At 59.0% G+C, this 26,140-nt stretch overlaps 1 protein-coding gene across 1 annotated transcript; it reads left to right on the top strand.

Annotated features, from left to right (window-relative positions):
* The first annotated feature begins 2,786 nt into the window (after positions 1 to 2,786).
* On the top strand, positions 2,787 to 25,514 carry FOXO6 (forkhead box O6). The gene is made up of 2 exons (XM_075554621.1): positions 2,787 to 3,770; positions 23,426 to 25,514. The coding sequence occupies exons 1-2, from the start codon at positions 3,357 to 3,359 to the stop codon at positions 24,683 to 24,685; spliced, it is 1,674 nt and encodes a 557-aa protein (XP_075410736.1). The 5' UTR covers positions 2,787 to 3,356; the 3' UTR covers positions 24,686 to 25,514.
* The last annotated feature ends 626 nt before the right edge of the window (positions 25,515 to 26,140 follow it).

A 26,140-nucleotide genomic window follows, 5' to 3' on the forward strand; every position in this document is an offset into this window, starting at 1 on the left:
GCTAAGGAAGGTGTGGGTCCCTTGTTAGCGGGGACATTTGCAAGTGTGCTTGTGAGTGGTGTGTGCATGGTGGGCATCATGAGAGCCGGCAGGGCCCTCGGAAGGGAGGAGAGGTGGGAGCAGCAACAACAAGTAACAACTGCTGGGACTTTTTGAGCACCTGGAGGTGGGGTATTGACATTCATAATCTCATTTAATTCCTCCACAGTCCTATGAACGGAATGCTATTATGTGACCCCTATAGAACAGGGGCTTTGAGCAAAGTAGGAACCTAGTTACCAAGCTCTACCGTCTCTAAAGGACTGGGTGAGCAGGAGTAAGGTGGGAATGAAGAATGTGTGTCATCCTGCACCTGGGGGTGTGAGTTTGTGTGTGGGCACGGGTCCCAGAGAAGACTGCAGGCAGCAGCTGTTGACACCAGGCAGGGCAGGGGCCAGAGAGAGCCTGAGTCAGGCTCCAAGGCATCTCTGCCAACCTGGCCCCGCAGTGGTGCCCTACGTGCTGGGCAGAGGGTGCCAGGACCCCAACTAAAACCCTTTCAGCTCTGGTATGAGCTCCAGCAGGCCCCAACCCACAGTATAGGCTGGGCTCAGGTTGAAGAACAGCTGCAGGCTTGCCAGGCCCTCAGGTCACCGGATGGACGGGCCAGACTCCAAAGTGGACTCCCTAAGCAGGGAGGGTCTGTGAGAGCTTAGGAGGGGATGGAGCTGTGACTTCAGGTCCCTGAGGGCTGCCTGTGTGTAGGGGGCCTGAGGGCCAGCCAACAGCTGGCATGCTCACCTTCAGGTTGTGACTAAGACAGATGGCTGTGCCAGGCATCTGCAGGCTGGGCATGCTGTCATCCTGGGGGACCACCCTCACCCTTGGCCCCACTCCTGGGAACCTAAGCTAGAAGGAAGGAATTTTTACTGGGACAGGGGTTTTGTCCTGGACCCTGGGCCCAGCCCTCCTCAGTGCTCAGAGAATTGACATCTTCTTCCTTGGACAAGGACATGATGCTTGTAAAGTAGACGGTCTGTTAAAAAAAAAAAAAGCCTCGAGGTGGTGGATTGACACATGGCTGTAACAATGGGTCAGGCTCAACTAATGTGAAGATGGTGAGGGAGCAAGTAGTGTTTCCTTTCGTTACCCTGGGGGCTGCTCTGAGTCAGAACAGACTTCTACACTGAACCACTACAGCCCTGCGAACCTGTCTCTCTCTTTCCAGGCTGGGTGGGGGTGGTAGTGGGGGGCGTGGGGGCATGTCAGAGCTTGGGATTCTAGTCCTGGTCAGGCCAGCTGGCCAAGTCACTTCCCAACTCAGAACCTCTGATGGCCAACCTCATTGGCAAGTAAGCAAGACTCCGCTTAAGCCACACAAGGTGTTGTTGACTGAACATGTGGCCTGGGCAAGCAAGGGTAAGCAGACACCTGAGCTGGGCTGTGAAGGGAGAAGCTCGGATGAACTCTTTGAGAAGGGGAGAGAGAGTTCTAGGCAGCGGGTAGACCCTGAGCAAAGGCTGGGGTGTGGAGTGGTAGCTGGAAGCCTAGCCCAGAACCCCGTGGAATGAGGTCATGGGCTGCCCCACCTCCCAACCAGCCTCTCCCTTCCAAGGTCATGTGATGTTCAGATTAACATCCACCTCCTCCACCAGGCCTTCTGTCCTCCTGTCCTGCACTTTGCTTAGTATCCGACGCAGAGGAAGGTGCCAAAGGGGTTCAATTAGTATTTGTCAAATGAGTGAGCAGCACCCTCTCCAGACACCACCCTTGTTCCAACTGGCCCTGTGAGAGCCTCCTAAGAGTGCTAGAGGAGTGTCCCCGGTACACCACCTGGCAACTTGTTAGGAAGGGAATCTGACCGCAAACCAGACCGACTTTGGTGATTCTGCTTGTAGATGGGGAAGCTGAAATAGTGGTTAAGCCTGACCTGCCCCACCGCTGCCACAGAATCGGTTTTGACGCCCAGTGATCCCCCTGCCGGCTCAGGACAGACTAGAATTGCAGACAGACTAGGGTTTTTGAGGCTAGAAATCTTTACAGGAAGCCCTGATGGCATAGTGGGTTACACACATTGGGCTGCTAACCTCAAGGTCAGCAGCTTGAAACCACCAGCTGCTCCGCAGGAGCAAGATGAGACTTCCTACTCCGTGAAGAGTTAATCTCAGAAACCCACAGGGGCAGTTCTACTCTGTCCTATAGAGTCCCTCTGAGTAGGAATTAACTCCTTAATTTTCTTTGAAGAGGGACTGTCCTTGTGGTTAGCAGTCCAATACTTAACACACTGTGCCACTAGGGTCCCTAACTTCCCGACCTACAACCTAGCTATTCTGGACCCTTTCCTCCACCCCACAGCAGCCCAGGCCCCCCCACCACCCCTCCCAAGGCGAACCCTGTCATCCATCCAGTCAGGTTCCCCAGTCCAGAACCAAGGGGCGGGGCATGTTTCCCGGGGAGGTTGAAGGCGGGACCAGGATGCTGAGCCCCGCCCCATTCCGTTGCCCCGGGAAACCCCTGGTTGTAACAAAAACCCGCTGACGCGCTTCTGGGAGGGATCTTGTTGAGTCCCTGGGCGGGGCAACCCTACCTCGGGCCAATAGGAGAGCTCGGGCCCCGCCCCCGAGCACCCTCCCCCGAGCACCGAGCAGGGGGCGGGGTCAGCAGCTAGCGCTCCTCCCCTGCTCCGTAGGCGGCGCTGTTGGGTGGTGGGGCTGCGGCGGGGTCGCCCGAGCTGACAGCTCTGCGCTCGGAGCCCTCGGCCCGCGGGCACGGCACCGGGCGGGCGGAGGATTCCGCGGCCGCGGGCGTGCACGCCCCACCCCTCCTCGCTAAGCCCGCCCCTCCCTGGCCCCCGCCCATCCCGAGGTGCTGCCGGCGCTGAGCGCGGCGGGCGCGGGAGCTGGCGCTGGAGCCCGAGCGGCGGCGGCGGCAGCGGCGGCGGCGGCATTCACCGGGCGGCGGCGGCGGCGGCGCGGGCTCCGGCTCGGGATCGGGTTCAGGCATGGTGCAATCCGGCCTCGGACCGGGAGAGCGGGGCCCGCGCGCGGGGCCGGCGCCCGGGGAGAAGCGGCAGCGGTGGTGGCGGTGGTGGCTGCAGGCGCAGGCAGGCGGCAGGTGCTAGAAGCGGCGCTGGGCGAGGTGTGTGCCCGCTGGGCTCCGGGGCCGCCGCCCCCTCACTCCCCGCGTCTTTCTCTGCCTTCGTGCTCCCCTGCGCGTCCAGCCACCTGCCTCCGCGCCCCGGCCCATGGCGCCCCGCGGTTGAGGCGGCGCCGCCAGGGACCCCTCCCGCGGGCCTCCCCGGGGCGCGCAGATCCCGGAGCCGCCCGCCCACCCTCCGAGGAGCTTCCCTCCCCGCCTTGCCGGAGACCGGCGGGACCATGGCTGCGAAGCTGCGAGCGCATCAGGTGGACGTGGACCCGGACTTCGCGCCGCAGAGCCGGCCGCGCTCTTGTACCTGGCCCCTGCCGCAGCCCGACTTGGCCGGCGACGAGGACGGAGCTCTGGGTGCAGGGGTGGCTGAGTGCGCCGAGGACTGCGGGCCAGAGCGTCGGGCGACGGCCCCGGCGATGGCCCCGGCGCAGCCCCTGGGCGCAGAGGTCGGACAGCTGCGGAAAGCGAAGAGCTCGCGGCGGAACGCGTGGGGAAACCTGTCCTACGCCGACCTCATCACCAAAGCCATCGAGAGCGCGCCGGACAAGCGGCTCACGCTCTCTCAGATCTACGACTGGATGGTCCGCTACGTGCCCTACTTCAAGGATAAAGGCGACAGCAACAGCTCGGCTGGCTGGAAGGTGGGGACGTCTGGCTGGGGCGGGGGAAACTGGGGATACTGTCTGGGTGCGCCTAGGCACAAGGTAGGCGGTCGGGAAGCCCTCTGGGGCGCCACCAGAGGCCAGAGTGTCCGCCCAGGGCTTGGGGCCGGGGTACGGCCGATGGGGATGTGAACCGTGTGTGCGCGTGTCCTGGCAGCGGACTGGGAAGTCTGCTGGGGCAACAAGGGCTTACTACTTTCAGGCTCGCTGGAGGGATTCTAGTTGGGTTACACCCACCCTGCCCTTGAGGGCACAGCTGAGGAATATCGTGGGGTCCCCATCAGCCTCCTCTCGTTGGCTTTGTGTTACTCTTGTTTTACCCTCGCCACTAGAGCACCCCCTTAAAGAGCAAGAGTAAAGGCTTGGGGCCAATGCTGCGTTCTCCCCGCCTCCCACTCCAGCCCTTCCCACTGCATGCACTCCCTGGAGCTCCCCTGAGGATGTGGAGTGCAACCGGGGACCCATAGCTCTTCCCGTGGCATTGGGTGTTCACCTTAGGGCGGGCATCAGCCTACCTGGAGTCAGGGGAACTCTGTCAGGTGACCTGGAAAGCTCTGAGTTCTCCACGGGGCAGCTGTTTCCACCCCCACCCCCCAATTTGGATCAGCATGAAGGTGTTGGTGGTGACCCCTACTGGTCTGAGGGCAAGGGTGCCTGTGGGCTGGCGATCTGGCCCTGCCCACCCTAGACTGCATGTCTCCCACTTACCCTGGCTTTCTGAGCCCAGATGCATTTAGGGTGGGGGAGGGGCAGGGGAGCCCCTGGGAGGCCAGCGTGCCAGCAGTGGGAAGTGGGGAGCCATCTTGAAAGAGTTGTGGCCTCCAGACCCAGCTCCTCCTGTGTGCCCGTCAGTTCCTCGGGGGCATGGGTATAGTCTGCCTTTGCAGGTCAGAGGGTTTGTGCCTAGGGGGCGAGCTCAGACTGAGTGCCAGGTTCTCTCTGGGGGAAGGGGTCTTTCTGAGTGAGGTATGGCATGTGCCAGGTGGTCAGAGAAGTCAGGGTCAGAGCCAGAGCCAGGAGGTGGAATGGTGGGGGTGGGGTGAGGGAGGCATGTGCAGGTGGGGTGTTCAAGATGTCCAGTGGCTGCAGTGTAGGGTCATGTGTCCTGACCTGGGAGCCCAAGACTCTCAGGCCACACACTGGCAGCTTCCCTGTCTCAGTAGTGAGCCACTGTTGGGGTGAGGGGCACAGGGTGCAGAAGCAGATGGGAATCTCCTTCCCCATCCTCTCTGCAGTCCCTTTGGGCTCAATCCCCACCAGAGCATTCCTCTCTGGTGTGCCCTGGCCTTGGGCTTTGCTCCCACTGCCCTTCCTGCTCCACTTGCCTTGTCTCACCACCCACCTTTCCCTATAGATACAGCTCCTGTCTGTAAGCAGATGCCTCCTCCAGGAAGCCTTCCAGAACCCTTTTTAGCTAGCTTAGGACTGCCCCTTCCTTGGCCCTCTCTGCCTGCCTTGGTTCTTGGCCATTTCGGTTCTGGCTCATTTCTGTCCACACCCCCCCCCTTTGCAAGGCAAGGGTAGGGGCTGGGTCATAGCCCTTTTGGGACCTGAAGCACCCAGCATAGAGCCTGGCACCAAGGCCCCCAATGCATGTCTAGCCAAAAAAAGAAGAGTGACCACGGGGAGGCTGTGCTGTGGCTGTAGACAAGAAATGGTGTTTGTGTTTTGTGGGTGGCGCAGAGGCTGCTGAGGCAAGGAGAGGTCTGTGGACCAGAGTTGGTCAGGAGGGCTTCCTGTAGGAGGTGGAGCTCCAGCTGGGGCTTGATGAGGATGGGGGAAGAGAGAGGATGGGGATGGGGAGAGAACGGCAGTTCATTTGAGTCTTGGAGCCAAGCTCTGTGCCAGGTGCCTTTTCATGTCTCCTTTGATGTCTTCGAGGTCCTCAAGATGGGTTTTACTGTCCCCATTTACAGAGGAGGACACTGAGGCTCAGAATGGAAGAGTGAACTGCCCAAGGTCACACAGTCAATGGGAAAGCTACACTCCGACCCAGGTGTGGCTCCATCCAGAGCCCCAGATGCCCTTCCTTGATTGTCTAGATGCCCCAGAGAGCCCCGGGCACAGTATCCTCCTAGCAGCTGGGGGCTGGCAGGGGAGGACATTGAAGGTGTTATAAATCCTGATATATGGCTGGGAATGTGGTTGGAGAGACCTGAGTCTCATGAGTTCATTTCTCAGACTGGGAGACTGAGGCCTGGAAAGAGATGGGACTACTCTTAAGTCATCAGTGAGCAGCAGGCCCTGGATGCAGGCCCAGGTCTGCTGCCTGCTCGTTGGATGCAGCTTCCACTGCACCATGCTGCTGGAGACGCACCGGTCCTCTCTGCGCCTGGGCTCTGGGAGGAAGGCGCCCTGGAGGGCTTAGCCCTGGCCTGGGTTACTGGAGAGGCTTGGGCTCCTGACCTAGGTTCTGGCACAGACCACCCAGGCATTGGAGGGGGTTCTTCACTTCCACTTATTCTACCCAGGCTCCCTGGGAAGCCTCTCTCCTCTCATTCTAGGGGCTGCCCATGCCTATGTTCTGCTCCCTATTCCTTGCTAATCTTCAGGGATCAGTGGAGAGGCCACCCCCAACTCCCCACCAAACTCAGACTGGCTGAGGGGTGTCAGGGGTGGGGTCAGGGCCCAGTGCTCCACCCTCCTGCCCCCTCCCAATGTGTCATCCTTGAGTCCCTGGGGTGAGTAAGGATGAGGAGCCATGGGGAAGGTGTTGGCCTATCTTCGGGTGCCCAGTGCTCATCCAGACCCCATGTTTCACCGCTAAGAAGGGCTGGCATGGTGGGGGTAAGGGCAGGCTTGATGCCCTAGGGGACAGATGTCCTCTGGAGAAAGTGATATTTGATCCAGTCCTTCACTGGGGAGGTGAGAATTTGGGGGAGTCTTCCAAAGATTGCTGATGACACATGTCCGACATCAGGCTGCGTTTGGGGGCAGTTTGGATGTGCCAGGGGGGCAGGATGGCAGGGAGGTGACATGGGCAAGGCAGAATGGGCCAGCCCAGGAAAGGCTAAAATGCTTGGTCGTGCCCTGGGTTCCCTCTGTGAGAGAGGAAGTGAAGGCTAGCCCCTGGCATGCACAGGATCCCCAAATCACCTGACACTTAGGGAGTGGCTAGGCTGAGGCTGGCTTGCTGCCAGAGAGGCTGGTGGTGTCCCTGGGGTTGGGGCGGTTGGGGTGGGAGGTGGCAGGAGCTGCCAGACTTGGACAGAGCTCCCCCAGCTCCCTCCTGCAAGTCTCAGAGTATGGTTGTCTGGGTCGGGCCTCCCACTTTCTTTCAGATGCTGCAGACCCACCTTTCTGAGGCTCGGACTCCTCCAGGAAACCTTCCAGGCTGATCTGAGACCTTGTGCGCTTCACAGTGTGCGCCCTGGTGGGGTTCTGCCTGCTTCTGTTTCCTGGCTGCCAGTCCACTGGGAGCTTGGGGGCCAGGCCCAGGCACTTTCCACTCGTGTCTCCAGGCTGGGTGGGGGTGGGGGACAGTGGATGGGGACCTCCCTTGGGACCAGAGCAGCCAGGTTCTTGAGAGTGAGGCAGGGTAGGGTGGAGCTGATGCTTCTGCTGCAGGCCCGAAGGTCCCAGTGGGGTAGGGGCTGGAGGAGAGGGGCTCAGGCCCAGAGGAGTGCCTGACCACAGCCCCAGTGAATGTTGGATGTGAGTATAAGGGGTCTCCCTTCCTCCCTCCACTCAGACTGCTCCAAAGGGGCTCCCTACTTTCTCCTTTGTCCTACGGGGATCCCCAGCCCCAGGGGCTGCTGGGGGTGTGGGAGGAGGCTGTGTGAGCCCTGGGATGGGGGGGTGTCCTCACCCCCTTCACTGCACGAGCTGGGGGCTGGCAGCTGCCCGCCTCCTGGGCACGAGCCCGTGCCAGCCGCTCCTGGCACAGTTGCTGGCACGCCCGGCAGACTCCCACGGCCACCTGCTCACACCCACCCACGAGCGCTGGCGCGCTTCGGGCCCTTCCGGCTTCCCGGGCCTCCCGGCACCCCTCCCCCGCCGCCGTGCTCTGGCGCCCCCACCCCAGTCCTCAGCTCCCGGAGGACTCTCCTGCCACCACCAGCTCCTAGATTCCAGCCCCCTCCCCCGCAACTTGGGGAGCCCCAGAGGCGGCTGCCAGGAGGCCCCTGGTGTGGCTGCACCGCGGGGGAAGAGGTGGGGGTGGGTACTGGAGGCAGACAGACCGACAGACAGGGTGAGGGCCCCGCCTGCCACCTGGCGCCGCTCCAGCGGGACGATGGCGGGCAGCGCCGTGCCAGGCGGTAATTGCAGACAGACTAAAAAGATGAGACGGTTATTTTTAACTCGCGTTAAGGTAATGAACGGCGCGCGGGGTGGGGTGGGAGGTGGGGGGTTGTTTGCGGGTTCGAAAGTTCATCAGCTTCCCAGCCCCCAGTTGCTGCAGGTTGGGCACCCCTCTCTGCAAACCCCCAAAGGAAGGCCTCTGGCCTGAGTGCAGAGACTGACTGCCACCAAAGGGAGGTTGAGGAGCAGCAGGGGTCCTGTTGGAGGGTGCTGAGGAGTGAAAGGTTCCTAGGGACAGCCTGAGGGGGGACGCACCCATTCCAACCCCAGCCAGGTGCACCTCCTATAAACCCCACACACCACCTGCAAGATGGGTCCTGACCTACGTCCTGTTCTCATGTCAGGAACCTGACCTGAGAGAGGAAGTGTGTCCTGGGGTCACATACCAGGGAATTGAACCCCCGCTGCTAGCTGCTTTCCTTGCTCATGGCAGCTGGTGACAGTGACCTTGTGGCACTGTGCACTCTGGCAGTCCTCTGAGTCTTGTGGGGTGTGACAAGGGTGCTCATGTTCCTGTGGATGTGGCCCTCTGGGAAATGGGTGCATTAGCTATTGCAGGGGTGTCCACCAGCAGCTAGCAGACTCCTGCACCCTGCAGCCGCCTCACCAGCAGCTTGTGGACCTGCCTTCCAACCTGGGTGGGTACTTGGGAAATAGGAGAGGCACCTGCCTAGACGTCTCCCTCTGCCCTCCAAGTGGTTTCTTGTCTCTAGGGGAACCAGCAAGCCCAATACCCCTTCCATGCTTCTTCCTCGAGCTGAATGCCTTACCACTGGCTCCCAGAGAAGGGAGCACCCAGCTCCTGGGGCAACCCGTTCTACTGTCAATGAGCTTCCCTCAGTCCTTGGGGTCCTAGGGAGCTGTGGAGACCTGGGTGGATAAGGGCTGATGGGGGAGGGGGAAGGGGGGGTGATCCAAGGAGGGCCGGAGTAAAGCTCTCTCGCACTCAGACTTCTCCATTGTCTCCAAAGGTCCTTAACTGGGTCACTGGTCCTTTAGGGGCTGTGACTTACAAACCGCCTGTTTCCAGGAGCCAAGAGGGGTTCCTTGGGACAGAGAGCCCGTGCTGTCTGGAGACGGCCTCTCGCGGTGGAAGTGTGTGAGTACAGGTGTGGATGGAGTCGAACGTGGGACTCCTGCTTGCAGTTACTCACCCTGCCCCTGGGAGTACCAGGGGCCGGACACTGAGCACCGCACAAAGGCAGTGTTCATGGCAGCCCCAGCTGGTCCCCGGAGCAGACAGATGGGGGTTCAGGGTGTTGGGTGGGCATTAGCTGAGGCTCTGGGGCCGGGTAGGGTGCTCAGGGGGACAGCTGGATCTGGAGCTAACCCCCACCCCCTTTCCTGGCACCCTGGTTACCATGGAAACCAACTCCTGTTGGGGAGGGTTTGGCTGTTTGCTGCCTTTCCCCACCCCCCAACCCATATGTGGAGGTGGGAGGGGGCCAGGTGGTGTGTGGGGGAGGGGCCTCCCACACCCTCCCCCCTACTCCAGGGCCTCCCTCTTTTCAGAGAAACCTTCCTGGTCTCCAAGGGGGCTTGCCTCCCGCAGGAAGAGGATGGAGGATCTGGTTGTGAGGCAGTTGTGAGGCACTTCACGTGAATTTTCTCATTTCATCCTCCCTGGGTCCTGCCGGAAATGTGTTAATAACCCCATTTTGCAGTTGAAAAACTGGAGGCCCACAAAGCTCTCTCACTTGGCAGGCATCGTAGCTGGAGCCTGCCGAAGCTAGATTCCAGAAGCAATTCTGTTTCCTCACGTGTTTCCATCTCCCAAAGCCAGTGCTAGCCCAGCCCCCACCCGCCAGCCCGTCCTTCCACCCCAAGGCACTCTCCTGCTGAAGAACCCTTGGGGACTCCTCAGTTTCTCTGCCTGGGGAGCCAGTCACGTCCCAACTGCTCTGTTTGGATTCTTGGCCCTCCCCTAGTCCCTTCCAGGCCTGACCTCCCTCCCACAGTCCATGCTGCCCCCGAACTCAGGCCACTCGAGTCCCACTTTTGCTTGAGTTCCCAGCTCATTGGCAATGCCATTCTGTCTCAAGCCACTGATTTCCGCTCCGTCCCTTGGGATCGTCCTCCAAACTCAGGCCATGCTTGAGTGGTTTGAACAAAGACCTGCATGATTCTGGAACTCGGCACACCACCCTGAGCGTCCCTGCCCCGATTCTGGAGTTGTTGGGAAACCTGGCTAACGGTCAGTCTCGCCTAGGTCTTAGCTCTTCGGTCATACCCATTTGCAGTCCCCTGAGACCAGTGGGTCTCCACCTTCCTATTGCTGTGGCCCTTTCATACAGTTCCTCGTGTTGTGGTGACCCCCCAACCATAAAATTATTTTCCTTGCTACTTCATCACTGTCATTTTGCTACTGTTATGAATTGGGCAACCCCTGTGAAAGGGTTGTTGAACCCCCAAAGGGGTTGTGACCCACAGGTTGTGAATTGTTACCTTAGACCCTCTCTAGCAGGCTCTCAGCCAGTGGACTCATGAGTCTGTGCATTACCAGGTAGGCCAGGTGAAGGCTTAGATTCCACTGTGGTGCCTTAGATCAGGTGTCCTCAAACTACGGCCCACCGAGGACATTTATCCGGCCTGCCGGGTGTTTTTGCCCCATTTATTTTTTTACTTCAAACTAAGATATGTGCAGTCTGCAAGGAATTTGTTCATAGTTTTTTTTAAAAAAAAAAACTATAGTCCGGCTCTCCAACGGGTCTGAGGGACAGTGAACTGGCCCCTTGTTAAAAAAGTTTGAGGATGCCTGCCTTAGATCTTAGCGCCTGGGCTTCCCACTTGTCAGCCTCCGTTCCTTGTTATTCCTCTCAGCATGGACCAGCTCCTTTTCCAAGCAGCCTGTGCAGTTTGAGCTCCCTCTTCTCTGCCTCACCCCTTTTGTCCTCCCAGAGATATGGTACCTGACCCCCATGCATTTAGTTCTAAGGGGCTGAGCCACCACCTTAAATGCATGTGAATGTATACCCCCCTCCCCCCAGGAGTTTAGGAATCCTCTGGGCTAGAACCTGGGTGGAGAGGAGGAGAGCCTGCTGCAGGGCTGACCAGCTTGCCACAGAAATCCCAGAGCTGGCCTCTAGAACGGTACGAAAAAGAACAGCCGCTGTGCCCCAGGAGCTCCCATCTGGTGGGATGGACAGAGGAGCAGGTATACTGCCTCTGCTCTTGCCCTAGCAGCCAGTCCTGGGGCCCAGGAGTGACACTCAAGGTCTCGCCTCTCAGTCACCAGCCCCCGACCACATCTCTCCCCTCTCCCAATGTGTGGCCCTTGCTGTAGCCCCTGAATGGTTCCAGCGTGGGATGGCACCTGCCGTACGCCCCTGCTTTCACTTAGCCCTGAGTCGGCTCGGCAAGCCTGGGACACAGCTACTGTTGCTATCTTCATACCTCAGATGAGCAACCCGAGAAGAGAAATCAGGTCAGCAGTTCCACGAGGCACTACACAGGAGAAAGGGGAGGCTTTCTACTCCTACTGAGAGAGAAAGTCACAGGGGGCGATTCTGCCTTGTTCGGTAGGGTTACTGTGAGTCAGAATCGTCTCGATGGCAGTGAATGCAGTATAGTAGAGGGCAACTAGCCGAGTCTAATGCTCTGGCTAGGTTCCCCTAACCAAGCTAATCTTTGCCCATGACGCCTTCCAAATACTACCTCCCCTCCAGCCCCCCACTCCTTGTAGTGTAGCCCCACAGGGTCCAGCCTTTCTTCTGCGGTGCTCCCTGGCCGCCCCCTGCCAATGGAGCCCTGAGGACAGACAGGGCTGGGCCAGTTTGAAGCCCCCTTGGTCAGCAGTCCAGGGGCTGATGGCAATTCACTTTAATCTAGGGCTGCAGCCATTAGGCACCTACCGGGGGCCTATGAAAAGGTAGTGGACATTTCCCCAAGAACTGGCCGGTGGCCCCCAGACTGTACAGCACACAGTGCTGCTTGGAGAAGAGCCAGCCTGGCTTCCTGACCTTGAGTGCCACAGCTTATGCCAGGAATGCCACAAGGACACCCATTCCGATCCAGGCTTAAAAACTGCTCAGTTACCCTGGGAGGCTAGCTAATGAGCGGTGGGTGCTTGGAGGTGAGGGAGAACCTTCAGTCAGGACCTGGGGGTGCTTTTAGAGAGCTTCCTGAGGGCTGTGCTGGCCCAAGCCTGCAGGGCCTGAGGCTGGAAGACCAAGCAGGGCCCTGCAGAGCCAAGGCCTAGAATGCCAAGCCCCTGCCGGAACTCCAACCCCAGGTGGGAAGGTGCAGAAGGAGCACTGTTGGTGGCCTGGGCCCCAGAGAGAAGATAAGCTCAAGATAGGGTGGAGGTCCAGCGCCAAGCCCAGTCCCCCTGCCCCCTTTCTTCCCCAGGTGTCCTTCAGTACTCTTGAGTGTTCTGAGATGAGGCACGCCCCCTCCCCTCCCCCCCCCCCCCAGGTGAACAGGTAGTGAAGTTAGGAACCAGAGGCAAACGGGAGGAATGGACACTAGCTCTGCTGCTCACCCTGTGTGGCCTTGGCTAACTGAAAATGGGATGGTAATAGGACCCAGGTCCAAGAGATACATATTAGGTCGCTAGAAAGACTTGCCAGGTGTCATGACTGTTTATTCATTGCTTGGGGGAAGGAACCACCCCCACCCCCAGTTCAGTGGTGGGGCCTCCAATCCTGACCTCTAGGAGACTCAGAATGTAGGTGTAGGTGAGGTGCATGCATGGCTACAATGGTGGGGAGGTTCCTTTAATGCCCCCCTTCCATCCCTAGGAGCCCTGGTGGTGTGGTCAGTAGAATTGACATGATGGCAGTGAGTTAGGTTTGGTTTTTGTGGGTCCCTCATTCCTCTCACTTACTGCCATGGAGTCAGTGCTGACTCAGTGACCCTGGTAGGACTGCCCTGTGAGTTTTCAGAGATTGTAACTCTACGGGAGTAGAAAAGTCCCTGTGTTTCTCCCTTGAAGTGAATGGTGTTTTGAACTGCTGACCTTGCAGTTAGTGGCCCAATGCTTAACCGCTATACCACGGGGGCACCTGCCTTCACCCCTAGGTGTCAGCTATTCAGCATGTCCAAGCTTCCTCTACTACTCCAGGCCACGAGTGTCTGCCTGGGGAAGCCAAATGGGCCTTTCTGGGGTTAGCTATGATGGATGAAGACAGTGACTTGCTCAGGGTCAGTCTTGCATCCAGAGCTGCCTGCCCAGGACGCCCACTTCTCTTTGACCCTCTGGTAGGTGCTGTGACCTTGGGCCAAGCTCCTCCCTCTCTGACTTGGAATCCCATCCAGAGATCTGAGTTCTCCCCACTTCCTTCTGGGAAGCTGTACTGCCTTCTCCTCTCTTCCCCCTCCCCCTCCCATCTCCCTCTCCCTGTCCTCAGCTGGCCTCCCTCCTCTTGTAACCTGAGCTGGGGCCTTGGGGGAAGGGGCTTGCCCTCTGCCAGAGGCACCTGCCAGCTGAGCAGATGTGTAGGGCTGGAGGCTCCCCAGAGGCTTTTGTGGGCTCATAGCCGGGCCTGGCGGGCCGGGGCAGGCAGCTCACCCAGGGCTTTTGCCCCCTGCCCCTGCAGCATCCCCCGAGCACTTGTTCACTCTCTCTGGACACTCATGGTGCTCCAACAGTGTCCTGCAAGGACCTCGCCGTCTCCAGGGGAAGACAGATGGCAGATGAGGGCTGCTGCTCCGGTCTGGGTGGGCTGCCCCGTGGCTCTGGAGCACCCTGGCATGGGGACAGAGGGCCAAGGGCAGCCCCCTGGGGGTGAGGCCAGTGTCTGTGCGGGTGGCCTTGCCCCTGGGAGAGCAGATGGTTTTCTTGGCACTGTGCCCACTCCTCCTTCTCTCCCTCCTGGAGCCAGCCTGCAGGGCTGGGGCACAGCTGCTGGCCCTCCCCAGAGCCGCCTGGGGCAGGGCTGGATGAGGTCACCACAGCTGCTCCCAGGGCCTGGGGCAGGGGCGTGGGGAGCACCAACTGTGGGGAGACAGGAGAGGGCTGGCTGCTGATGGCTTCGGGGATCCCGGGTGATTCTGGTGAAGGAAGGGGCCAGGGGCAAGGTTGCTGAGCCCTGTGGGCAGGCCTCCCCGCCCTCAGGGCGCTACCCTAGAGGCTCTGCTTGGCCTCAGCCCCTTCATCCTCCTGCTCAGAGGAAATCTCCACAGCACGGGACCTGGGTGCAAATTCACCATATCTTACAATTATGTGACCTTGAGCAGCTCAATCTGTCTCTCGAGGCTCTCACTTCTTGCCTGTAAATGGGGTGACAAGGCAGTCCAGAGAGTTGTCACAGAGATACAGTCAGATGACAGTGGTTGAGTATCCAGCACGGTGCATGACCCGTGGGGGGCAATTCAGTCCATGGCAGTTCATCCGTGGCTTGGCTTTGCTGAGTCCTGAGGATGAGGAGCTGCTGGGGGAGGAGGAGGTTCAGGTAGGTTGGGAGTGGGTAGGCCTGGAGTAGAACCACAAGGGCCCAGCACCAGCAGACTTCAGGGCTTCTTGGTTGCTGTGGGCTCCACTCTGTGTATTCGCTTCCAGGGACCCAGGATTGTCCCCTGTGCAGCTCACATTCAGGTGGGGAGACCGTCATGTCCAATTGTACTATATAGTATGAGGGTCCAGTTACCTCTTGGGGTAGCACTGAGGTGAGTCATAGAGGACACAAGGGAGGTGCCTAGAACTCTTCTTCAAGAAGGTGCAAAAGCTAATTGGCCAGCGGGAGCAGGAGGGCAGTGGTGGGAACAGATGGGCAAAGGCTTGCAGGCGTGAGACCTCTGGGATGAGAAGGGTGGGACATCAGAAGACACTCAAGTGTCCGTCTGGAGTCAGACCCAGGCCCCTGGGCCCTCAGGGAGGAGCTGCAGACTTTTGAGTAGGGTGAGCTTAGTCCTCAGCTGCTGGTTTGCCTGCTGCCCAGACTGGGTATGTGGACTCTGCCCTCTCTGGGGGATGGGTGTGTGCTAGGGTTTGCCCCTTGACCTCACACGTTATTTTGGACCTTTTGTTCCTACTGACCTGTGGCTGCCCGTGTCTACTTAACTGCTCAAATCCAAACTCACTCATTTTACTCCCTTCTGTGGCCCTTGGGCCCCACCCCCTGCCCCACTCTGTCCCCACTGTAGCGAGGCTTTGCCTAGCCGGTCTCAGTCTTGGCTTGCCCTCCGCCAGGGATCCTGCCAGCACAGAGCACCCCCATCTCACCCCAGACATCAGCAGAGACTGTGGCTCTATGTAAGGCAAGCACACACCTGGCTCTGGCTGGGGCCCCAGAGTGGGCTTCAGGGAGGGACAGATGGTGGCCACAGAGACAGGGAAGGAATGTGATTCTTGCTACAGAGGACTGCAGGGTTCATCCAGACCCCATTCTTCCCCGTGGCTGTTGGGATTGCTGCCCCCTTTCTAGAGACGCCTGAGGTCTCATGGCAGAAGTTGGGCCTTCAACCCCTGTCCTCGAGGGAGGGAGGGAGAGAGGCAGGAGGAAGGGGCTGGGAATCATGGAGGAACACCAGAGCTCTGGGCATAGCCCTGCAGATGTGTCCACACTTGGCCTGGGCTTGGGTGGATGGACCCAAGACTGAACTTGGGCGATCCCACAAAACTCCCAGGTGCCAAGGAGCCCAAAAGGTAGCCAGCAGTGGGGGTGGGGGGCATCTGGTTTCTGACGATAGCCAGGACAACTTGGGGCTTGAGAACCAAGGCAGAGAAGGTCACTGGGGTGGACCACAAGGCAGCATGGCTCCAGCCCCTATGGCATTTTGGAAAAAGCCTACTAGCCCTGGGGTCCAGACCCGGCCCCACCACTTTCCACCTGCATGGCCTCAGCAACGTCAGCGCTCTGTTTCCCAGGTACCTGCTTGCAGGAGAGTTATCAGAGTAAAAGAACCTATGCTTAGTGACGCCCTCTCCCACCTCTTGGAGACCCATGCCAGGGTCTATGCAGAAGGCGGCTTGCACACCGTGAGAGCAGAGTGCCCAGATCTTCCCAGTTTGGCAGCCAGTGACATCACGCAGGCAGCTTGAAATCAGCCACAGTGGGCCTGGCTCCACCACAGTCATCAGCAAGACATTAGCCGTGGAGGTGCTGTGGGTTAGGCATTACCTACTGTAGGTTGTAAGAAGAATGGCGGTGTTGGGACCACATTTGACCTTCTCCAGCTCCTGCAGCTGGCTGCCACAAGGCAGAGGTCAGACTGCCTCCACCTTCCAACCTCACTCACTGATTTTGACACCGACTGTCCTTGGATAATTCAGTGCAGTGGCTACACAGACCTCACAGAAGATGCTCATGATTATAGGGCTTATTAGGGAAGTTAATAGGCTGCAATTCAATTGATGTGTCCAAGATATAGTTGTTCCATGGAGATAATTTCCTTCTCCTCAATGCCCATAGGCAGGCCTCTCGCTGGCCCTCAACCTCTTGGACTCACCTGTGCCTGGCTTCAAAAAAACCAAATTCAATTGCTATTGAGTCGATTCCAACTCACAGGGACCAATGTGAGTGCCTACAATGTCCAGCAGCTCTTTTAGGTCTGCCAATAAATGCCTAAAGGGTATGCCACTCCATTGTAAACCTCAGCCTGAAAGCTCTCAGCTCCAGCTCCCAGTGTCAGCCAACCCAGCTCCTCCAATTCAGTGCCTAGAGGCACCCCACTCTACATGTCAGCCTCCTGCCCCAACGCACTTAGCATAGTTGTTCTGTGGGCTGGGAAGTCTACTGTTCACGCTCATGCTTGGGCTCCTGGTTCTGCTGCCAAAACTTTCTGCTGACTTGAGGAGCTGCAACCCACAGGGCTCTCGAGAGCCACAGGATGCCCTCCACTCCCGCCACTCCTCTCTTATTGGTAGTGAGATGTGCCCCCTCCTGCTTCTGAGAGGTCAGATTTTATACTCAGCAGGATGGCAAGCCACAACACTGTAACACTTACAACCAAGTCATATAACACAATCTGTACCTTCTACCTTCTTACCCAGATCCATCAGAAAAATGAAGCTTGCTTGGTGGGAGTAACAAAGGCTACGGCCCAGGGAACAGATTAAGTAATTTACTACCTTACAGGCTGTTAACTTTAAGGTTGGTAGTTCAAACCTACCAGCCTCTCCGACGGAGGAAGGTGAAGTTGTCTGCCCTTCTAAAGGTGTGTGGTCTTGGCCTGACTCACTATGAGGCAGAATTGACTTGATGCCAGTGGATTTCACCACCACTCTGACCTACGTTTGGAGAGCTGGTTATGAATACTGACCAGCACACTACCGAATGTGCCCCAGAAAGGGTAACGCCCAGGCCAGGACCACAAGGCAAGAAGACACAGTGTGTGAGCCCATGTCCCTGAGTCCATTCTGAGGACCTGGTCACAGCCAGAGATGGGCCGCGTGCTGAGGGAATGGCAGAATGTTGGTCAAGTCAGTCCATCTAGAACTCCACCTCTGTGGCCCTTTCTGGGCCTGGGGCAGGGGTTAGGCATAGCCATAGGGACCAGTGCTGAGGGAAGCACCTCTCCTCTTCACCCCTGCCACATCTGGAGATCTGGTGGGCCCTGGTTGGAGATGGAAGATTGGGTGAGGTTGCCATCGCCAGCGGATGAAGCTGTACTGGGAGGAGAAATGAGGTTGTACTGGAAGATAAACGAGGCTGCACAGCCAGGGAATGAGGTGGGACTTGGAGGAAAGGTGAGGCGGCAGTATTAGATCGATGAGGTCGCACTGTCAGGGGAGGGTGAGTGCCTGTAGGAGCAATGACACCCTGCTGGACCGGTTGGCTGCCCCATCGGAGAGCATGTCACATCACAGGAGGAAGGAGAGGCTTGGCTCCCAGGATAAATGAAGGTGTCCTGCGGGATAAATGAGGGGGCCCGTCAGCTGAATGGAGTGCTGTTCGCAAATGAGGTTGTACCTGCTGGATAAATGGGACTGGTGTGCTGGATAAATGGGGTGGTGCTGTCAGATGAATGCATTACCGCTCGTGGGCGAAGGGTGTCCCTGGAATAGATGAGGGTGTCCTGCTGGATAGATGAGCTGCCGCCACCAAATGGATCAGAGCCTGTCCACCAGGGAGGCACCATCAGCAAGGACAGTGAGTCTGTCCCCGCTGGGGCTCATGGAGTGGCTTCCAGCCCAGGTAGTACAGGTTGGGAGGGCCCAGGGCACCTGGTTGGGTGGGCAGTGCTGGGTTGGCCAAACCTGTCTGGGGAGCAGGAGGAAGTAGCCTGGCGGGTGTGTGTGTGGGGGGTGGGGAACACAGTTTGGGTGAGCAGCTGTACTTTTCTCCTCGCAGCCCTTCCTGCTTCCCTCGGAAGCCCTAACCCCCCTCTCAAGTTCTTTCTGGGGACCCTGCTGATCTGAGTGGTCTACACTCACACATGCATTTCTTTTGTGCCCTCTGTTTGCCGCACAGCATGGAGAAGCTCCTACTGTGTGCCAGCTGCCCCGCCCTGTCCCTTTCCATTCCCCCTGCCCCACAGGAGGGGCCCTTTCCTCCCATCTTTCTTCACCCCAGCCCTCCTCCCCTCCCTCCTGCCTTTCTTTTTCACTTCCTCTCTTTCACTCATTCTTTCACTTGTTAATTCACTTAACAAACACAGGTTTTCACCAGCAGCTCCCCAGGAGAAAGACTGGGTTTTTCTCCTCCCAGTCAACAGTTATGTCTGGGAATCTCTGGGGGTTGGGGGGGGGCGGGGTGTCGCTATGAGTGGGCATCGACTTCACGGCACTGAGTGGTTGAGCTCACGTTCTGTGGGTGGTGTGCACATACCCAGAGAGACCCGGGGAGGGACTGCAGATGCAGAAAACCATATGCAGCGCACGGGGTCTCCAGGTGTGGGAATCCATTGAACAGTCACTGTTTTGAGTGTACCCAGCACCTGAGGGTACAGTGCAAACATACTGACAGCCCCACGCTCAGGAGACTGCTAGTCTAATGGGAGCCAGGCCATGAACAGAGCACCTAGATGGAAACTGTATTTCAACTCAGAAAGTGATTATTGCTTTCACACAGGCTAAGACCAAATCTAAAACCTACTCCTGTCAAGTCAATTCCAGCTACCAGCAATCCTATAGGCCAGAGGAGAACTACCCCCTCTGGGTTTGCCAGGCTAAATCTGTAGAGGAACAGACTGCCTCAAGCTAGCAGCTGGTGGGTTTGAACTGCCAGCCTCTCGGTTGGCAGCCCAGTACTTAACCCGCTTAGCATGGGACTCCCATAGAACAGGCCAACCAGGGCCCAGAAGTTCCAGGGCATAGGAGTGATTTTAAAGGGTATGCTCTTTACAAATGGGGACATAAGAACAAAGCATAGGAGGAGGTGAGAACTCTGTGGGGATATCCGAGCCTTTGCCGGCTTGGAAGGCCTGAGGTGGTAGTGGGGAGGCTCAAAGGCCTGTGAGGAGGGCCCACAGAGAGCAGTCCCAGGACCCGGAGAGTCTTGTGGGCTATGGCACAGTGTCTGCCTTTGCTCTGAGTGAGGTGGGGGGTGGGGTGGGGAACTGGAGATGATCCAAGGTATTGAAAAGCCCCCCTCTGGCTACTGTGTGGAAGACTTATGGGAGTCGAGGGTGGGAGCAGATGGAGGAAAGAGAGGTTCTGAGCATCTTGCCCCAGGCTTGCACAGCTCATGGGTGTTGGAGACAAAACTGACATCTAGATCTAGTGCCCTGTGCCAGCCTCTTCTCCCTGGTGACCAAGGCCTAAGGGGCTGGCGGCCCACACCTGATTCTGAGGGTGAGTCAGGTGGGTACACCATGTAACCCAGAGCCCTTCCTCTGCCCACGAAGCTGGGAGCTCTTCCTTTCTCTGGAAACCAGCACCAAGCCTGAATATAACCATGAGGAAGCCAGAGGCCCCAGAAACTGAGTCCTGCTCTAGGCACCCAGGGAGCCCGGGCATGCTGGGGCCATGGCTGTGGTGGCAGGTTGCTAAGCGACCCAGAGAGGGCGGGAGCCGTGGTTACTGCTGCCTGGCAGAGCCATCGCCCTTCTCTGCCTCCCTCACCTCCTCCGTGGCCTCTGGCCTCCCAGGAGGCCTTTCAGGCAACCAGAGGTAGGATCTGCATTTGCCACTGGCTCCTGGCTGGGAGCTGATTGGTGCCAGGTGGCTGGCCCCTGAGGAGCCAGACTGGGCTGCAAGGCCCGCCTCCCCTCATGGGACACAGCCGGGTGCACACCTGGTACAAAGCCTGGCTCAGGAGTCAGAGGCTCGGGTCCTTGGCAGCTCTGAACCCCCAGCCTGGGAGGACCCTGGCAAGACACTGTGCTTGTGGGGCCACCACAGTACCTGCCCGAGTGTATCTGGTTCTATAAGGGTGTTGAGTGGGAAGGGCTCACCTCCCCACTCCAGTTCTTTATTAGAGTCTACTTGCCAAGAGTTCTGCTACTTAGGAAAAAAAAAGAAAAAGAAGCCCCTGTGGTGGATTCAAGGAATTTTTGTGTGAAACAGAATAAAAAGGTCCCCATCCCATCTCCACTCCTTACCAGCCTGTCCCACTGAGCCTCAGAGTAGGAGAGGGAGGGGCTTCAGGCTTGGCCTCATCCCTGCTCTGCAACCAGGGTCCTAGGCAACCTTAGGCAGCTCCTACCCTAGGCCAAACCCACTGAAACTGCTGGCTAGGGCTAAAGCTGTCAGGGGCGCTTTACTAGGCAGGGGATCGAAGGGCAAGGGCACAGTTTCATATGCTGGCAGCCTGTGTTCTAGGTGGTAATTTAAAACATTAATTTTTATATTGAGAAAATGTACTGTGCTGTGCCCACAGGCCCCCATGCACCCCTCTCACCCCCACCCCCGGATTTGACGAAGGAAGTAGAAGATGTAAGAAATTTCAAAATTTCAGCTTGGCGGCAGCTGCTGGTAACCCTGCCCATGATGCCAACTTTGAGGAACATTTATATGGAAAACAAGGGGTGGAGAGCCGGGGTCCTAGCTTCTTAAGATTCTTTGGAAATTCTGGGACACTCATTTCCCCTCTTGGCAGAATTCCACGTCCCTTAGACTCAGTAGGACCAACCTGAAATCACTACCTGGCTCTGCCACTTTTCACTCTGGGTGGCCTTGGCAACTGACCTAACCTTTCTGAGTCCCATTCTCCTCCCTTTGACTTGGGGATCACAATCTCTGTTTTGTCCAGGGTTCGAGGTAAGGATGACATGAGATAGAGCGATCTGAGCATCCTGGATGATACAGACGGGGACTGCTCCCCTCCTCCTCCCCAGCACTGGGAACTGGGATGGAATAAGGTGGCAGCGACAAAGAGATGCTGCCAAACTGACCTCCAGTGGGAAGTGGAGAGGTGGGAAGTGGAGCCTCCAGTAAGCCAGACAGTCTCAGGGGAGAGGAGGTGACTGTGAGATCCCCAAGGCCCCAGGAACACAGGTGTGAGGAGGGGCTGGGGAACCAGGTGCAGGGGCGGGAGTGGGGCTAGGGGCTCTTCTTGAGGGACTAACACTCCCTTGGGGTCCAGCCTCCCCTCCTCTCAGATTCCCAGGAGAAGCCCAGCAGAGAGAGGATGGATGCGAGGACAGGGACCTTGGAGCCCCAGGTGTTGCCTTGCAAGCCAGAAAGTGCCCGAGACAGGGAACCTGTGGCCCTTGGGCGTTCGGTCAGTATCCGGAGCTGAGGGAGAGTGGCCGGGGTCCTTGGCCAGCAGGACACTCGATCCTCAACCTCACTGGAGAAGGTAGCAGGCGGGAGCACCTACCCAAGGCAGTGGTTACCCATGTAATCCATGTGGTGGGTTGAATTAAGGCGGTGCAAGCAGGCCCACAAGCTGGTAGACTAGGCATGAGAGCTGGCACGGCTGCCTGCCAGGTGTGGGCCTGTAGAGCAGTTTCATCCCTGTTTTGCGGATGAGGTGGTCAGCGCATGGCATGGACTAGGTGGAGGCAGAGAATGTGAGCCAGTAGGGGAGGGCTGCTTGAGAGACTGGGGATCTCACTAGCATCCGGGATCACTCAGACACGTCCATGTGGCTCCACAAACTGTCACATAAGGCCCTGACAGCCTGGTGAGGTGGTACCTACATCCATCACTGTCCTTTTCAGAGCATTTCACTTAGCCTCGCGGAGACTGAGTTAAGGGCCCACAGTCACTGCTAGGCAGGCAGTCCACCCGGCCCTTCTGATTGCTGCAGAGCCTGAGCTGGAAGGTGAGGCCACCAGTTGGGAGGCCCTCAGAAGTGCTAGTCTAGGACCCAGAGGGGGCAGGGTCCTGAGATGTGGATACCCCCGCCCCCTCCTCCTCCACCACCACCACCACCTTTGTCCTAAGGGCAAGCCTGAACAAGCAGGTGGTGGCCAGGAGCTCTGGAGCCTGGCACTGCTGAAACTGAGAAGAGGATGTGGCAAAAAGGGTGGGAGAGGCAAAGCCCTGGGGTGGGGGTGAAAAGAAGTGAGGGGCAGCCACAGGCCTGTGTGGCCTTGAGCAAGGCCATGTCAACTCTAAACCTTGGTTGTGTCCATAAGTGCAGACTTTGTGACAGTTGGACCAGCTAGAGGAAAGGGCTGCATAAAGGGCAAAGGGAGGGTAGGCCCTGGGAGTGGAGGGCGGTTTGGACCCAGCGCACAGCTGGGAAAGTGGGCTGACCCAAAATCAGGACTGTTTAGCCTGCCCTTGAGGGGCTTGATGGGACCCAAAGTTTCCGTGGGGTCCACGAGAGCTCCAGTGGCCTAGAGGCTCATCTCTGAAATGTCTCGGTCTCATACTCATCTTGCGGCGCAGGGGAGTGTCCCAGCTTATCTAGTTTTCCCTCGGACAGCCCATCCTAGCAAAGGGTTAACAGTCTTCTCTACCTGCAGTTGCATTTTAAAGACACAAAATTAAAGCAGGTAATTTATTCTCCCCACACACGAAAGAGCAATTAGTTCTAAACAGGGCTTAATCAGTCACCGCGAGATTGATTTCTGGAGCCCTGGGTTTTCGGGCTCCTGGCGCCATGCCAGGCTGGGGGGGGGGGCGGGCAAATGAGCCGCAGCGGCAGCACGGAGCCCTTACATAATCTGCTGGGGGGCGCTAGCAGTCTAGCCAGGCTTGGCAGCCGAGGGGAGGGGTTGGTCCCCGCTCCCTGACTGCAGAGCCAGGCAGGTCTCCAGTAGCCCTGGAGTTGGGTCTGACCTCAGTGAACTGGCTGGGCCCAAAGCTTCAGCAGTGTCCTCTGGAAAGTGAGGAGAGAGAGTGTGTAAGGGGGGTGTAGGGGGTGTTCTTGGGAAGAAATGGGCGCCTCTAGGTTTGTCCTACTGGGTTCCGCCTTACACTGGCTCCCCTTTCTCTGGCCGCCCAACCCCGTTGCCCTATTCTTAGCGCCCTCCAGGCCCCCTCATCTGGCTCTGCTCCAATCGCTTATCCTCTCACTTTTCTTCCCCCCCCCCCAACCCCCTTTGTCTGGCCACAGAACTCCATCCGGCACAACCTGTCGCTCCACACTCGGTTCATCCGCGTACAGAATGAGGGGACCGGCAAGAGCTCCTGGTGGATGCTGAACCCCGAGGGTGGCAAGACCGGCAAGACCCCGCGGCGCCGGGCGGTGTCCATGGACAACGGGGCCAAGTTCCTGCGCATCAAGGGCAAGGCGAGCAAGAAGAAGCAGCTGCAGGCACCGGAGCGGAGCCCGGACCACAGCCCCCCAGGTGCACCAGCCCCCGGGCCCTTGCCCGCCGCCGCCAAATGGGCCGCCAGCCCCGCCTCGCACGCCAGCGACGACTACGACGCCTGGGCCGACTTCCGCGGAGGCGGCCGCCCTTTACTCGCCGAGGCCGCCGAGTTGGAGGACGATGAGGCCCTGGAGGCCCTGGCGCCATCGTCGCCGCTCATGTACCCGAGTCCGGCGAGCGCGCTGTCGCCGGCTTTGGGCACACGTTGCCCCGGGGAGCTGCCCCGCCTGGCCGAGCTGGCAGGTCCCCTGGGCATGCATAGCGGGGGCGCGGGACTGCCAGAGGCCCTGCTGGACGGAGCGCAGGACGCGTACGGGCCTCGCGCCCGCGCCGGGGCACCCGCCTACTTCAGTGGCTGCAAGGGCGCGGCCTACGGCGGGGGCGGGGGCTTCGGGCCGCCGGCGCTGGGCGCGCTGCGCCGCCTGCCCATGCAGACCATCCAGGAGAACAAGCAGGCCAGCTTCGGGCCCGCCTCGGCGCCCTTCCGCCCCGGGGCGCTGGCCGCGCTGCCGCCGCCTCCCCCGCCCGCGCCGAGGCCTGGCCCGGTGCTGGGCGCGCAGGGGGAGCTGGCGCTGGCGGGCGCGGTCGCCGCCTACCCGGGCAAAGGGGCGGCCCCGTACGCCCCGCCGGCGCCCTCGCGCAGTGCCTTAGCCCACCCCATCAGCCTTATGACGCTGCCCGGCGAGGCGGGCGCCGCGGGCCTGGCGCCTCCTGGCCACGCGGCCGTCTTTGGGGGCCCGCCAGGCGGCCTCCTGCTGGACACGCTGCCGGGGCCCTATGCGGCCGCCGCCGCCGGCCCCTTGGGTGCACCCGACCGCTTCCCGGCCGACCTGGACCTGGACATGTTCAGCGGGAGTCTGGAGTGCGACGTGGAGTCCATCATCCTCAACGACTTCATGGACAGCGACGAGATGGACTTCAACTTCGACTCGGCCCTGCCTCCGCCACCGCCTGGCTTGGCTGGGGCTCCGCCGCCCAACCAGAGCTGGGTGCCCGGCTGAGGGCAGCCTTCCCTCTGCGCTTCCTTCGGGTGCTCCCGCCCCGCCGCCCCACAGGCCCTCAGTCTTCCCACCCCATCCCCACGCCCCATCCAGCCCCGTGCTGTGCAGTGCAGTGCATTCCCTAGAAGGTGACCGCTGAGGGAAGTGGCTGGGTGGGGACAGGGACACCCCACCATTCCTGCCTACGCTCCCCTGGAGCAAGGAGCCTGGGCAGGGTGACCGCACTCCTGACTGGGCACACAAGTGGCGAGGGGCAATATGGGGCTGCCTGCGGTGGGTGCTTGTCTGGGAAGCCGAACTTTAAGATGGGGAGAGGGCCTCTCCCATTCTTCCATCTCAATTTCAGGGCCCTCGAAATTCCGACGGGATTCCCAACTGCACTCTTCCCCACGGGCCTTAGCCTCACCCACCCACCCGGAGCCTGTGATCCCCATTGGAAAACACACTTCCTTATCCACTACCCCCTGAGCAGTCCTCCTTCGTCCCTACACCACCCTGGCCCCCACCCCACGGCTCAGCCCCGCCTGCACCCTGGCAGGCCCTAGCTCTTCCTTTCCCGAACTCTCAGCACTGGTCCCCGATTCCCCAGCGGGGCCTCAGTTCCAGACCCACTCCACCAACAACCCAACACCCCCTTCCAGCCCCTCTCCCATATTTATACATGGCGGGTCGGGACGGGTGGCGGGCGCGGCGTCCCTGGCGCGTATCGTAGGCAGTGTACCGTGGCAGTGCCGTCAGCGTGTGCGTGTGCGTGTGTGCCGTGTCGAGGCCGTGTAGAGTGCATTGTACAGCATATTTTCATGAATAAAATTGTTTTAAAATATTTCCCCGAGCCTAGGGCTAGCAGGAGGTGGGTCGCAGAGGAGCATAATTGACTGCGCTCTTGGGGAGGGGGTGCGAACCTATGCCTGAACCTTATGGTGGCTGTGTGCCTGGGTCTGCTCCACTTTGGGCAAGTGCCCACTGGGGTCCGGATGCTGGAACTGTGCCCTGTGGAGTGCTGCACCTGTGGTGAACACGTGTGTGCGGAAGTCTGCGGCCCAGAGAGATCAGTCTGAGAAATACGCTTCAGAGACTGGGGTGCAGATCCCGTGTTAGGTATGGCTGGTATCTGGATTTACATATGAGAAACCTGTGTCAGAGGGGAAAATGACTTGGGAAAGCCCGGGGTGGGGTGGGAGATGGAGGACAGAGGGTAGCGTCTTTAAAGGTGCAGGTCCCTTAATCTGCCCTCTGGTTTCCTTACCAGCTGCATGGCTTTGCTTTCTGGGTCCGGATAATGTGATAGTGGCATCCCTTTCATGGGTTGTCACAGGAATCAGGGCATCATGTTGGATAAAGTGGAGGGTCAGTGAAAAAGCCCTTCAATGAAATGGATCAACAGCTGCATTCATGGTCTCAGAAACATGCAACAGTTCTCAGCCCAGCTCCTGCACGTATTCAACCACTTGCACA

The sequence above is a fragment of the Tenrec ecaudatus genome, chromosome 1 (genome assembly GCF_050624435.1).
Source record: "Tenrec ecaudatus isolate mTenEca1 chromosome 1, mTenEca1.hap1, whole genome shotgun sequence".
NCBI lineage: Eukaryota > Metazoa > Chordata > Mammalia > Afrosoricida > Tenrecidae > Tenrec > Tenrec ecaudatus.